The sequence below is a fragment of the Vipera ursinii genome (genome assembly GCF_947247035.1).
Source record: "Vipera ursinii genome assembly, chromosome: 1".
NCBI classification, from domain to species: Eukaryota; Metazoa; Chordata; class Lepidosauria; order Squamata; family Viperidae; genus Vipera; species Vipera ursinii.
The window spans coordinates 179,672,325-179,687,733 of NC_139512.1; the positions used below are offsets into that span (position 1 = coordinate 179,672,325).

A 15,409-nucleotide genomic window follows, 5' to 3' on the forward strand; every position below is an offset into this window, starting at 1 on the left:
ATGATTCCTTATTTTGACTCTATGCCTCTGTTTATACAACCCAGGATTGTATTAGCTTTTTTGGCTGCTGCTGCACACTGCTGGCTCATGGTTAAGTGATTGTTCACTAGGACTCCGAGGTCCCTCTCACACACTGTTTGCTGTTTTTAGGCCAGGTTTTTCCCAATCTGTACTTGATTTTTCCTCCCTAAATGTAAAACTTTGCTTTTCTCCACATTGAAACTCATTTTGTTGGATAGGGCCCATTGTTCAAGTTTGTTGTTCAAATATATTGAATATATTAAGAAGCAAAACTGGTTCTTCAGTATCACTACAGCCTGCAACTCCCCACCCCCTTTCTATTCTGACTTGGGTCATGGAACATCTCAGTTATTGAAAACTGAGCATGGTTGCAAGGCCAAAGATAACAGTTTGATAGTCAAATAAGTAACATATTTGATAATTGTAACTAGTGGCCAAAAGATATACAGTGATTGGGATTGCAAGAAAATAAAATCAAGAAGAAAATTGAAGCATTTTGAAAGCCATGCTCAAAATCACTGTAGATGGTGATAGGAAAAGCAGCTACAGATCATGACTGCTGCATGAGGTAAAGGCATAATATTTAGAATGAGAAATAAACAGAATCTGAAGAAGAGGCCATTTTTATTATGCCTGATACTGAGAACTTGGGGGTGTGTGTGTGTGTGTGTGTGTGTGTGTGTACTGGCCTTGTACATTACTTCTACTACCTCAGCTGTTGTCATAAACTATATTTATTCCCTTCTTAATAACCAGTGCACTAAAAGACTGAGACCCCACCACTGCAGCAATTATGCAAATATTGGACTGTTCACTACCACACCCCCAATTTCTCTGGAAAGTTACTTCTGCCAGTAAACAGACCTCTGAGGAGTTGCAGTTTGCTCAGGCTAACACAGCATTATGCCTGCTGTGGGTTTGTCCAAGGCAGAATTTACTGCCAGTGGCAAGGACTGGCAAATTTCTCTGGTATAGAATAAAGCTAAGGCTATTCTGCTAGATCAGGGGTGTCAAACTCAATTTCATTGAGGGCCATATCAGCATTGAGGTTGCCCTCAAGGGGCCGGGTGGGCGTGGCCTACTGGGTGGGCGTGGCCAGCTCTGCATCGTTCGCATCAAGGGTGCCTATGGGGGCCTGGGCAGGAGTGGGGACAGATCTGAGGGTCTCTGGCAGAAGGAGGGTCTCTGGGCCAGGGCCAAGGCAGTGGGGGCCGTTCCCTCACTGTTTCCAGGATGGCTTCGCGGGCCGCATGAAACCACTTCGCGGGCCGGATCCGGCCCCCGGGCCTTGTGTTTGACATGTCTGTGCTAGATCATCGAAGGGGCAAAATGTTGATAGATAATAAATCATCCCTGACACTTCTTTGTTCATTTCCAAAATCACTCCCATCTTTTCCAATATTAAGCTCAATTTAAGAGAGTTTGAAAAGTCCCTAGGGCTGAAAGTCTAGCAAGAAATACTTACTGTAGAAGATTAGATCTATCAATTGGCTCCAAATCTGACCTCATCCCCAATTGTCATATCCATGTTACAAACTTTATTAAAAGAAAAGAAAGGTTCACCATTTATTTCCAGGCATGCCTAGAATCTCAGCAGAGTGTGAGATGATGACTGTCAGTTTTTGATGGAGCATCTATCACTCAGCTTGATTACAGTGGATGCCTCCCAGTCTGGGATGCAACTGCAGCAACATACATTGCCAATTGATAAAGGAAGAGGTTAGATACTTTGGGGCATATGTATGGGCATTTTATTTTGTTATGTATGACCCATTACCAAGCCTGTTTGCAAAGTAACATTACTTTCTCTGGGAGAACAAATGTCAAGTCATGTAGGTTTCCAGGCAGAGGCAGCATGCTTTGTTAAACAAGAAAGATTGCTTGTCATGCTGTTAAATCAGCCTTGAAGGTGATAGTTATTTCTTCTGAGTTTTCCCGATATACATGGCTCTGTTCTACAAGACTGACTACTGAAGCTAAATCCAGCATCAAGGACTGATCTTTTTTTTCTAATAACTTTTATTCTTTTATGAATGTATAAAATACAAAGAAAAATAAAAATAGGAAATTAAGGGAATAAAAAAGAAAGGGGGAAAGAAAATATGAGTTGCAAGGGAAGAAAGAAAATGCCATTCATTGACTTCCAAATCTTTTTTTAGCACAATACAAGATAACATTTCAGCCTCAACTTTTTACTTTTACACATTAGTATATAAATAGCCATTTCTATAACAACAAATCTATCTAATTGTCAAAATCAAAATCAAACTTTTCATTTTTTATCACAAGCACAAAATAAATATATTCTCCTCTTTGAACAATCAATTTAACCATTACTGCTTTTTCTTCCTTACTGTTGAAATAATATGTATTTCTATTTGCACTTAATAATCTTTATAAACTATCACCATTTATATTAACAAAATTCACTCTGAAGTAGTTTGAGTAGTCTTTTTAATATCCTTGGAGCATTGCTGTTCTATGAACTGATGGATTTTATTTAAAGATTTTTTCAAATACATCTCTAATAATATGCTCCTCCATCTTAACTCCCTCTTTAGTCAAAATGTAGGTTTTTTGTAGGTCACTTAAGAATTGCCGACCAATCAGGAATCATAAAAATTGGAAAGTTTTAGCCATTCACACCAAAGTAGACTAAGCTACAAGTTACTAAAAATAATAAACTAGAACTACAACTTTCTGCCCTCCATCAATTTTTTTAAAAAGATAGTCCATACTTCCTTATTTTAGCTTGCCTTAGCAGCCTCCTTCCTGGTTTAACAAGAAGAAATCTCCCAAATGGTGCAGATCTTCAAAAAAGAATAACAGGCTGTAGTTAAAGAGAGCCTCTTTTAGCTTAATAAAGATTAATAGTCCTTAAAAATGATTAAGAAATGAAAGGCACAACTTATTGTCCATTTGAAAAATAAATTCCAAAATGGCTGCTTCTTCAACAACTAACTGATTGCAGCCCTGCCCCCCCCCCCAGTTTTCAGCATACAAGCTACTTTGAAGCGCAGCTTGCAGACCTTTGCAGTATTGGAAGATCTTGAGGGATAATTCCAAGACTTTCCCTCACCCAGTAGAGTCATATAAACTAAAGGAATGCTGGTTCCTTATATTAGTAGTTGAAAAAGCTATATTCCATGGGGGAAACCCTCAGGGATCCTTCCCTGGGCATGTCGTCAGTTGGACATCTTTTCACTGGAAGTCAGGAATTTATCTTTTAATAATGGTCAGGTTATTTTTAACACAGTTATCCTCTTGAAAGGATAAAGAAATTATGTGCTACATATTGTGGTTGGGGTCCTTGACAATTAAAGAACTATCTTGCCTGCTAAATAGGTGCAGTGATTCTGTTGCTAACAGTTGCTTTCCTAAACTAAATTGCTATTATAAGATATCATATTTTAGAAATTGCTATATGTATGAATTGCTATGTATAGATCAAACTGATATAATCACATCAATGACTAGGGAAGATGACAGAATATTGCAGAATGTTGCAGTGTCTTGTTATAATACTGTAGGGAATGTAGATATCCTGGTTGGAGGTGAGGGGGGTCAGGTACGAGTTCCTACCAGTTGGAAATTACCTGTCCTGCACATTCAGAAAATCTTTCTTTGCACCTTTTATCTCTCCAACAGTTAAATGGCTTATCTTCCCAAGCCTGTATACTTTATAATGGCATTGTGGGGATACAATCATACACTGGACCAGATTTTTATGTGAAAAGGTTCTCAGGGAATAACTACCTCAGATAATTACTTCAATTACCTCAGATAATTAAAAGCTATTGCAAAATTCATGAATGAAACAAGGAATTGGTGTTATTTGGGAGCTCATAAAAGAGTTAGGTTTCTTTAGCCATCCAAATGTTATTTGAAAAGCTGCATAAGCTATTTTTTGCACCTCTGAAGCAAAAATTGATTTATTTAAGAGCTATTAAATCAAGGAAAAAAAACCTTAAATCACTTTTTTTCATCTCTTACATTTTAAATCTATACGCTGTAGGGAGATTTCAAATCTGTTAATTTGAGTTTTGGTATCATCAATGCTCTATCTTGGACTGAACAGGAGATGTAGTAGAAATCTCAACTTTTTCTCTGAAGGGGATGAGGGATTGGATGGCGATAAACAGAATAAGATTGAATCCCAGTAAAAGGCAGTTTCTCCACCTTTTTATATGAATGGGGTTATACTACCCTAGAAAATTTGTTATTGTCTGCCTGGACTTCTGGCTCCTGCTGGAACAGCAGGTGCAAGGGTTGGCTATGGGCATAGTGAGAACAGTGACTCATGACCTTGGAATCTCTCAGTTAGAGTGCTTTAAGTGGAACTTCTGGAAGATGAATCAGAAGCCTCAGCTGGCATAGAATGCTGCTGCTCAGCAGCATGGTCCAGTTTAACAGAATAATACTTTATCTTGAAAAAAATCATTGTCTGCCAATAGGCTTTGAAGCCCCAAATTAAGCTTCTGGGGATTGCTATAAACCTCTGTATAGCTTGGGTCTGGATTCGGTTTATATCTTCTAATAGAGAAAAGATGCTTTGGGTCCCCATCCTATAAATGATCAGAGGGGACCCAGAAAATAACACTCTTAGCTGTACTTCAAAGGTCAGTTAATTCCCTACACTTTTAGTTTTCTGGAAACAAGTCAGTTCTTGGCAATGATGCTAAGGTTGCTAAGTATTATAGGGGAGAAATTTTTTCCTCTCACTTTGTTTGAGGTTTTTAAGGCAGGTATAAAAAAATAGAAGGAAGTTTCCCCATTCTCCCACTCTAAACTACGTAAAACATCAATAACAACTCTTAAATAATCTAAGTTATTTAAGTTAGATTAAATACAAGAGTCTAAGGGAGGGGGATTTTCCTGATCACTAGTATTAAAGTGATACTAGCCAAAGCATTTTGCCACCTTAAACAAAACACACTAGGACCTTCTGCCTAATAAAACCAAAGTTTGGTACTGTAACAACTGAATCTGAGTGAAATCTCTCTTCAATAGAAAAATAGCACAATTGGGCAAGATAGGTGGGTGATGGTAATGATGTAACTAACCTATTTGGCGAGATGGTGACAGGTCACTTTATTCTAATACTAAGCAGCCATGCTTTTATTTAACCCTGAACTCTCCTGCATTCACTAATCAAATCCCAGAACCACTAAGAAACAGTATGCACAGACAGTCCTCCTTTCTTAATTAGCATTTAAGTCTATACAGTACTAATTGCTTGGTAGAGATAATGCTTTCCTGCTACAGATCAAGTAATCTAAATAAAAGAAGTAGCTCTCTTTTCTGCACACAAGAGTCTTCAAGTAATTTTACTATAGTGCCTGGGTAGGGAATCTGCAGTTCTCCAAATGTTGCTGAACAGCAGTTCCCAACAACCAACAAATAGGAAGTGGAATAATATCTGAAGGATTTAGGTTGTTCACTCCAGCTGAAATAGAGTACTATTCCTCAACATTTATGATAAAAGTGAATCGAATCATGGAGACTAGAATTAATAATAAGTGTATGTGGAAATCCGACCTTACAATAGAGATAGATAGATAGATAGATAGATAGATAGATAGATAGATAGATAGATAGATAGATTACTTTTTTGGAGAAATCAGCAGTACTAAGTTAAGCAAAATAGGATAAGTTGAGCATAATAAGGTAAGTGTAAAAAAGTGCTTTCAGAAATGCAACCTAGATCCAAAATAAGGGTATGTGCATGTGTCTTTCATAAACATTAACATTCTTTTGTTTGTCTTATTGCTAATCCTCCCAGAAGAAGTATCTGCAAGAATAGTCCAAGTAGTAACTGCTGAAGCTGTGGCAGTTCTGAAAAGTGAACAGGAAAAAGAAGCTCAGCTCAAAGATCAGCCAGCGCAATTACCTCTAGGTAAAGCACATGATCTTAGATGTATATCTGTGGTGTGTTAGAAAACAAAGTGTTGAATTACAGCTTTCCCATTTTTTTAAATTTTGTAGTTTATTTCATTTTTAAGACCTGAGAGCTGACTTGCTTGTAACTATTTTGCAGCTTTTTAGAAAAGGTAAAATTATGTTGTGGTCCAATTTTTGATGTTTTTTTATATGAATAATACAAACTTAAAATTAGGATGTTTACTCTTTAAGTAATTTTTCAACTTTCCCAGCAATCAAAATAAGGAGGCAAAAGATTAAAAAAAAAACAATGGCATATAGTGATTAAAAAGTTAGATTGGAAGTGAGGAAATCTAGGTTCAGGGCCCTGTTTGGTCATATTGTTTCTGCAGTTATTTTGGGCCAGTATACTGTAACTCATAGGCTTGTGAAGATAAATTTTGGAGTCTCCATATGTGATGCCTTGAGTTCCTAAAAAATGGGATATAAATGTTTCTGTATATAAATAACAAAGGTTGTTCAGTTATACATATCCATGTACATGCACAAATTGACAGACTGCCAAATTTTAATCGGTTGTCCAAACTTCTGCAAGTTTAAAAGAAAAACTGTTCCTGAAAGTTGGGGGCGTGCCATAAACCTGCAATTAGTGCAGGTTCGCATCCCACCAGGCTCAAGGTTGACTCAGCCTTCCATCCTTCCGAGGTAGGTAAAATGAGGACCCAGATTGTTGGGGGCAATAAGCTGACTTTGTAATAATGCCGCTTGGGGCCCCCCAAAAGCCCTAATAAGCAGGCATATACATAGAATGAAGGCTATTGCTAAGCACATTGATTTGTGCTTAGATTGTAATCCCCCCTGAGTCTTCGGAGAAGGGCAGGATATAAATGGGATTTAAAAAAATGTTAAGAGAAATAGAAAGTAGAACAGGAATAAATTAAAACAGATGTCTGCTTTTAGGAACAAAAGCTGTAATTATAATCAATTCATTTTATGCTGGAACTTAAGCACATGTTTAAGTAGTTTGTTTGTTATGCTGCACCAAAAATAAACAGGTCCGCGTAATAGAATTCTGTCTGTCTGTCTCAGGTGCTAACAAGAATAATCATTTATGAACAGAGATATTATACCTTTATATATAATAGATTCACTTCCCTATGGATTCAGCTTTAATCTGCTTATCTTACCCATTGCTATATACACCACAGATCTATGAATATTGCTAATATTCCTATATTACTGGAACCAGATATAAGACTAAAAAGATGTAATACATTATTTTAAAGTCCTGTTTAAAAGTGGTTTATTCTTTAATGATGTAAAGTGGTCAAATAGGTGCTTAGGTTTGCCTGGTTGCTGCCTAGTATTTCAAGAAAAAGCCTAGGGAATATTACTTGGGTATATTTAGCACTGATTTTTGCTCAAGCCATTGTTTTGCTTCTGGGCAACATACAATATGTCATCTACCATCAATAGATGATTAATAGAAGGCTAGCGTCATGATTTTTACTAAGGTTATCAAAAATTAGCTGACACTTAAGAAATAAAGATGATGTCAGATAAATTTTGTTTAAATTGTAGTGATATATGAAGGTAATAAATCACAGTCCTGGTTTCTCAAATTCACATGTAAATTTTACATGTGATTGGACCCTGCTGTAAAATCTCTCCAAATTTTATAATCAAGTGTTGCTTAATTTTTTTTTCTTTTTAGGTTTACAAATCAGAGTTTTATTGTCACCTGAGAGCTACAATGTTAATCTTCCAAAGAGCTGGCATGTCAACCGAGCACCCCCATATCCTCTGCCTCTTACAGTATATAGCAGCATTTATGTATATTTGTACTTGTTTATAAATGTGCAAGTTTTAATGTCCCCTCATTTGAATTGAATGGATGCTTGAGTTGTACAATATTGAAAACTCTTGAGATTCAATTGAACTCATGAGGTTCAATTTATTGGATGCAGAGTCAAACAATGGAGTTTGACCCCAATAGTATATTTTGCTATCAGATTAATTAATAGATGTGTTTTCTTTCTACCGTTCAATCATTAGCAGTTGAAGAGACAGCTAACCTGCCTCCTTCTCCACCCCCATCACCTGCGTCAGAGCAGACTGGAACCCTGGAAGAAGGTAAGAGTTTCCTTGGGTTGCATTCACAATGTAGCTGCATTTTTAAGAGGAGAAATCCAGGGACCCTGGTGTGAGAGAAAGAGGTAGGAGGAAGATTCTTTAACTCTTAATTTATAGCTTGGGTGCGTGGGGCTTTGGAAAATAACCCAAAGCATATATCAATGAAAGTTTAATGTAAATTTGTTTGTTCTATATATAGTTGTATACATGCATCTATATGTTTAAGAAATATAAAGGAATATGAATTATGTGAATTTTCTTTTTATCCTGTAAAACACCATGCTATAGCTTTACAAATTTCAAATAGAAAAATAGTTCATTAGATGTATTCATACTGATCCTGTGGCGAATAAAGTTCTTTAAAATGGTCTGTTCTATGCTATTACTAACCAAAACATTCTTTCAACATCTGAGCCAGGCAAGCTTCATTAAGACAGTGGCTATCTAGCTGAAGAGGATGCTAAGGTTATATTTTAGCCAAAAGAATGCTTATGTTTCTAGAATTTTTGACACATGAATTTGAGACTTAAGTAGGTAAAGCTTTTTTCTAGCCCTTTATTATCATATTGCTAAAAATATTTTACACTGAAATTATTCCTTTCCAACTTGTTTCAGATCTGTTTTTTTTAAATACAAAACTTGTCTGGTGTATTAAAACTGAAAAAGTCATTAGATTTTTGAAATATTCTACTTGTTCTGAGTTTATATATAAAGAAGAAACGTACAGGATTCAGTTTGCTTTACTGTATTTGTACTTATTCTGTGAAGATACGTTTATAAGGGCACAGGGGTGTGATAGAGAAAGAAGTTGACAAACTGAATTATCTTCTATTTTTATATTTCATTTATTTATTTATTTATTTACTTAAATTTATATGCCGCCCTTTTCCCTGAGGACTCAGGGCGGCTCACAAAGTAAAAATTAAAAAAGAAAAAAAAGACATAGAGCAAAATTTAAAAGAGAATTAAACCAATAAATACAATGATTACATATTAATTTTAAACCTAATCAAACCTAATTAAAATACGTAAAAGTCCAGACCCGCTTGTTGAAACAACCAAGTTTTCAGGTCACGGCGGAAGGACCGAAGGTCAGGGGCCGTCTGCAGCTCCGAGGGTAGTTCGTTCCAGAGGGTCAGCGCGCCCACAGAGAAGGCTCTCCCCCTGGGGGTCGCCAGCCGGCATTGGCTGGCCGACGGCACCCTGAGGAGGCCGGCTCTGTTGGAGCGAACCGGGCGATGGGAAGTTGACAATGGCAGCAGGTGGGATCAATGTTTCTTCAAATAATATTGCAACTCTTTTTTTTCTTTTGTACATCCATAAGCTAATTTATTTCTGTGTCTAAGTCCATGTGGAGGGCATAAGGAATGGCCATGAAGTGCAAGAAGAAGAGCGCTAGGAAGGCAACAATTGGATAAGAGGGTCTTGAGTCCAGGTCAGGAAATTAGTTTGAATAAATGTCTCAGACAGGTCCTTTGCTAATTCTCAGTAAGATAAAATAAGGGAGGAGAAGCACAGTCATACCTGCAGTATTCAGTTACTATAACTGTTACAATAAAAGTTATCCTGATTTATATGACTTTGGTTTCTTAGGCTGGTCTATCTTATAGAGCTAGCAGTCCATTGGAGCTAACCTTGGTTTTATAGGTTTAAAATGTGAGATTATGATGAAACTGTTATTTCCATTTCAGCCTCAAGTTCTCACTGTGCGTTGCAAACAACATAGGTGGGGACTACAGGATTTTAAGAACTGGTTGTGTTTGTGCAAGCACAAGGGGGAGCACTGTCACAACTTGGTCCATGGATTTCGTTGTCTGTCAAAATCATTCTTAGTTACAGAAGTACTGATTTCTGAGTGGTTTACTGACAGCTAGTGACTTCTGGTAGGTGTGTGGGACTAAATCTGAGGTCTTTTGAATATATGTGAAAGTGCACATATTAGTAAGGGTCAGTATTTTTATCCATTAATTAATATTTGTAGGCTTTCAAAATGGAAAAGGCTTGTTAAATGGTAAGAAGAAAACTAAAGATGATTACTTTGCCTATAATGCTGATGAAATTAGCTTCAGAGAATACAGTGAAGTTTTTTTTAAATAAATATAGGTAAGTAATAAGTGTTTAGTTGTTAGTAACTTTGTAATAACTTTTAGTAAGTAGTATACTTATTTATCTAATCCTAAACCCAATGAAATCATTAGTTTTATTCATGAATGAGGTACATAACTACAATTAACATTTTTACAGTATCATAAAGTTTGAGCATTTTTGCTTTACGCTATAAAAGAGGTTGTAGTCTTAAATTCTGCAATTTAAATAAGCAGGAAAGCTGAGAGAACATATGTAATATTACATACATGAAAAGAAACTGCCGTAAAATGTTTGAAAATATTTTTTAAAATATGGAACATCCAGGCCAAACTTACAAACATTTGCTACATTTTCTATTTCCATAAGTGCTATATTTCTCAGGGAATTGCAAGATAAATCTAAGATGAAACTACTGTATAAACATTTTTCAGCCATTTGAATGATTTAAAAAATATTTCATAACCAATTTTCAAGCACTTTGGGATTGAGTTGTTTTATCTTTTAAAAAATGGACACTTGAAATTAAAGTAATTCAAAGGAAATCATAAACTATAGTCATGAACACAAAGGTTTTTGTTACGATCAGTTTTCCTTAAGATCAAATTTCCTTAAGATTGCTCTGAACTATAACAATAGAAAAGAAAAAATGGATGCTTGGCAACTGCATGTGTTAAAGCAGCTACACATGAAGTGCCAGTTGCCTGAAGACATTTTCTGTTTTATTGTTTGCACAAGAATCTTTTTACTCCATAAAAGCAATACTCATTAAAAATGCAAGTTGAAATAAGCATTACATTTGTTTTAGACTGTATAGGCAAATCTGCATTTCAGAAGGTGAGCTTGGCAATAGAATACGATAGGATATAATTAATATAATTATATTAAAAACCTATACTATTATTTGTAGAATTTTTATTCATGTTTTTAACATGATTTTATTGATATTTATTTTATGATTTCATCAGTTACACATTTTAAATCACGTTAATTTGAATAAATATATGTGTCCCATTGAAATTAATATGACTAGCTTTGTTTCATTCATATTTCTTTTAACAGAAACTTGTAATTGGATACTTTCATACCTATAGGGATCAGTCTATATGTTTGTATTAAAAAAATCTTCTAAGCAATAATTAGTTTCGTGTATTAGGTGGGATGCAAAATTTGAGTTTTTTCATGTCAAACAATGTTTGATGAGGTAAAGAATTGTTGCATTAGGTAATACTTCAATAATTCATATTCATATTGACACTGATATTGCTAAAATAGAACTATTAATTGATAGACATATTTCTATTATTATTTTATGTTTAAAATAAGGGTGGATTCTGTTGAATGTAGTTTCAATTATCACTAAATTATCTTTCCTGAAGCTCCCAGAAATTCTCCAAAAGAGAGTCAAGTGTGCATTGAATATATTAAATATAACCAGGTTGGAAAAACACATGTTACACAATTAGCTAGCATGGAAATTAATGACCTTTTCTCTACTATTATCCCCATGTGCACTTAAATTATTATATAATTTCCATTGGCTCACTTTCTTATGCTAAAATACTAAATTACTCCCTTGGCTCATAGGAAGAGACTTTCTCTTGAAATTTTATACAGCATGCCAAGTTATTAGTCTGTATTCAGACAAAACTTTAATGGTGACCATAAAATTGGCTTTGAAAAGTGCTGTAGCTTTTCCACTAATTTAAGTTTGGATAACCCTGGAGCTGATTAATCTCCGGGAGTTTTAAGGCTCGCAGATGCCAAATGCATTTAACTGTAGTTTACTCAGTTTTAAAAAATGAAATATTCCTGGGTCACTGTGACTCAGTAGATCAAGTTGTTCCTAAGGTTCCAACTGGTAACTTGAATTAGTTATTTCTGTTTTTAAAAATATCTGTATATTGTAATAGTGAAAATTATGTTTGTAGAAATTAAGTACAAGGTAAGAATATTTGTGAGGAACCATGGAGCTATAATTCAAATGTATTTATTCAGATTGTGTTTTAAGATCATACCCATTCTCTACCTCAAATTGCAAGAAAGCAGTCTATACATTTGTCATTTATTTTAATTTTGAATGTATATTGAGCCATTTTCTGAAAATTCAAAATAAAAATGAAAAATCCAGCAGGAACACTTTTATTAGTTCTACTAATACAGGCAGAAGGAAGTCCTGTTGAATATAGCAGCAATTGCTCTTTGGTAGCTGTGCCCAAATTTCAGCCAAGTAGATTAAATTGTAGAGTTTGAATTGTGTAAGTGGCTGTTAATATCCATATAACCTAGGCCTCACAGTAGTAGTGCTGAAAAATAAATTTATTTCCAACAAGCAGAAGAAGAAAGCAAGCAATCTTTAACACTTTTGGAAACTTTGGAAAGTGCCAGAGACACTGACACAAAAAAGGTACATGCACACAAGTGAGTACATAAAATGGGTATAGTCATTCACCTTTCATACTGTACGTTCAAAAATAGATCCTCCCCGTATCTGTTATCCCTATTCAAACAGGATATTTAAAAATGATTCTGCTAAAAAAAGCATCTCCCATCTTTAGAACACACTTTAAAATTGTTCCCCTCAAATACAATTCTTCCTTCTTTAACATGTATTTAAAAATCAACCTGGCAAATCTATCTCTCTTCAAAGAGATCAACTGAAGGGCTAGAAACTCCAGGGGCTTGTAATATGGTAGCTGTGTTTGTTGGAGCAGTGGTTAAAATGCAGTATTGCAGGCTAATTCTGCTGATTGCCAGGAGTTGGATTCTCACCAGCTCAAAGTTGACTCAGCTTTCCATCCTTCCGAGGTCGGTAACATGAGGAGCCAGATTGTTGGGGGCAATAGGCTGACTCTGTACACCGCTTTGAGAGGGCTATAAAGCACAGTGAAATGGTATAGAAGTCTAAGAGCTATTGCTATTGCCGGTCAAAAACAGTATAAAAGGTCACTGAGATCTTGTTGGAATTTTGACCATACATTTTTTTTCCATTCCAGTTTAAGTCATTACATACAATAGATTACCGATCATCACCAGAACTGCTGTTGTTTGATATGGGATGGATTTCCCCTACTTACTGTCAATTTCTGGTAAAAATGTTCCTCTCCATGTAAGTCAAGAAAGAAATCATTTGAATAGCTTTTTGTTGCTGTTGTTAGTAGCGAAGTTGTGTCTGACCCATCGCGACCCCATGGACAATGTTCCTCCAGGCCTTCCTGTCCTCTACCATCTTCTGGAGTCCATTTAAGCTCATGCCTACTGTTTCAGTGACTCTATCCAGCCACCTCATTCTCTGTTGTCCCTTTCTTCTCTTGCCCTCAACCTTTCCCAGCATTAGGCTCTTCTCCAGGGAGTCCTTCCTTCTTATTAGGTGGCCAAAGTATTTGAGCTTCAACTTCAGGATCTGGCCTTCTAAAGAGCAGTCAGGGTTGATCTCCTCTAGGACTGACCGGTTTTTGTTTTTTAAATTCCATTTATATCCCGCCCTTCTCCGAAGACTCAGGGCGGCTTACAAGCTTAGCAGTAGCCTTCATTCTATGTATATGCCTGCTTATTAGGGCTTTCACACAAACCCCAAGTGGCATTATTACAAAGTCAGCTTATTGCCCCCAAGAATCTGGGTCCTCATTTTACCTACCTCGGAAGGATGGAAGGCTGAGTCAACCTTGGGCCTGGTGGGATGCGAACCTGCACTAATTGCAGGCAGCTGGTGTTACTTAAGGAGGCATTAGCCCACTGCTCCACCAAGGCTCTTTGATCGCCTTGCAGTCCAAGGGACTCGCAGGAGTCTTCTCCAGCACCAGAGTTCAAAGGCCTCAATTCTTTGGTGCTCAGCCTTTCTTACGGTCCAACTTTCACAGCCATACATTGCAACTGGGAAGACCATAGCCTTGACTATATGGACTTTTGTTGGCAGGGTGATGTCTCTGCTTTTTAGTGTGCTGTCTAGATTTGCCATGGCTTTCCTCCCCAGGAGCAAGTGTCTTTTAATTTCTTGGCTGCAGTCCCCATCTGCGGTGATCTTGGAGCCCAGGAAAATAAGATCTGTCACTACCTCCATTTCTTCCCCATCTATTTGCCAGGAATTGAGAGGGCTGGATGCCATGATCTTGGTTTTCTTCATGTTAAGTTCCAACCCAGCTTTTGAACTCTCCTTCTTCACCAAGAGGCTCTTTAATTCCTCTTCACTTTCTGCCATTAGAGTGGTATCAGCTGCATATCTTAGATTGTTGATATTTCTCCCGGCAATCTTAATTCCAACTTTTGATTCATCTAGCCCTGCCTTTCTCATGATGTGCTCTGCATATAAGTTAAATAGGCAGGGCGACAGTATACAGCCTTGCCGGACTCCTTTCCCAATTTTGAACCAATCAGTGGTTCCGTGTCCAGTTCTCACTATTGCTTCTTGACCCACATATAGGTTTCTCAAGACACAAATAAGATGGTCTGGTACTCCCATCTCTTTAAGAACTTGCCACAGTTTGTTGTGATCCACACAATCAAAGGCTTTAGCATAGTCAATGAAGAAGAAGTAGATGTTTTTCTGCAACTCCCTAGCTTTCTCCATGATCCAATGTATGTTGGCAATTTGATCTCTAGTTCCTCTGCCTCTTCAAAATCCTGCCTGTACTTCTGGTAGTTCTCGATCCACATGCTGCTGGAGTCTAGCTTGTAGGATTTTAAGCATAACTTTACTAGCATGTGAAATGAGTGCAACGGTGTGATAGTTTGAACATTCTTTGGCTCTGCCTTTCTTTGGAATTGGAATGTAAACTGATCTTTCTAATCCTGTGGCCACTGTTGAGTTTTCCAAGTTTGCTGGCAAATTGATTGTAGCACTTTTACTGCATCATCTTTTAAGATTTTGAATAGCTTATCTGGAATACTGTCACCTCCACAAGCTTTGTTGCTCAGCTTTTCTAAGGCCCACTTCACTTCACATTCTAGGATGTCTGGCTCGAGGTGAGTGACCACCTCATCGTGGTTATCAGGGACGTTAAGCTCGTTCTTGTATAGTTCTTCTGTGTAATTTTGCCACCTCTTCTTAATCTCTTCTGCCTCTGTTAGGTCCCTGCCATTTTGGTCCCTTATCATGCCCATGAAACGTTCCCTTCATCTCTCCAATTTTCTTGAAGAGATGTCTGGTCCTCCCTATTCTATTGTTTTCTTCTATTTCTTTGCATTGTTCATTTAAGAAGGCATTCTTATCTCTTCTAGCTATTCTCTGGAATTCTGCATTCAGTTGGGCGTATCTTTCTTTTTCTCCCTTGCCTTTCACTTCCCTCCTTTC

The 15,409-nt window shown here is 36.8% G+C and overlaps 1 protein-coding gene across 6 annotated transcripts in view; it reads left to right on the forward strand.

Moving 5' to 3' along the window:
• The window catches only part of MAP2 (microtubule associated protein 2), a gene marked incomplete at its 5' end in the record, with an annotated part of 96,972 nt that overhangs the window by 23,696 nt on the left and 57,867 nt on the right, over positions 1-15,409 (forward strand). For 4 of the 6 annotated variants that reach the window (XM_083350687.1, XM_083350689.1, XM_083350690.1 and 1 more), the window contains 2 exons: positions 5,804-5,917; positions 7,957-8,034. In XM_083350687.1, the coding sequence (XP_083206813.1) occupies positions 5,804-5,917; positions 7,957-8,034 (192 nt within the window). The remainder of the gene's footprint in view (positions 1-5,803; positions 5,918-7,956; positions 8,035-15,409) is intronic. The other 2 variants (XM_083350688.1, XM_083350692.1) reach the window with 1 other exon arrangement.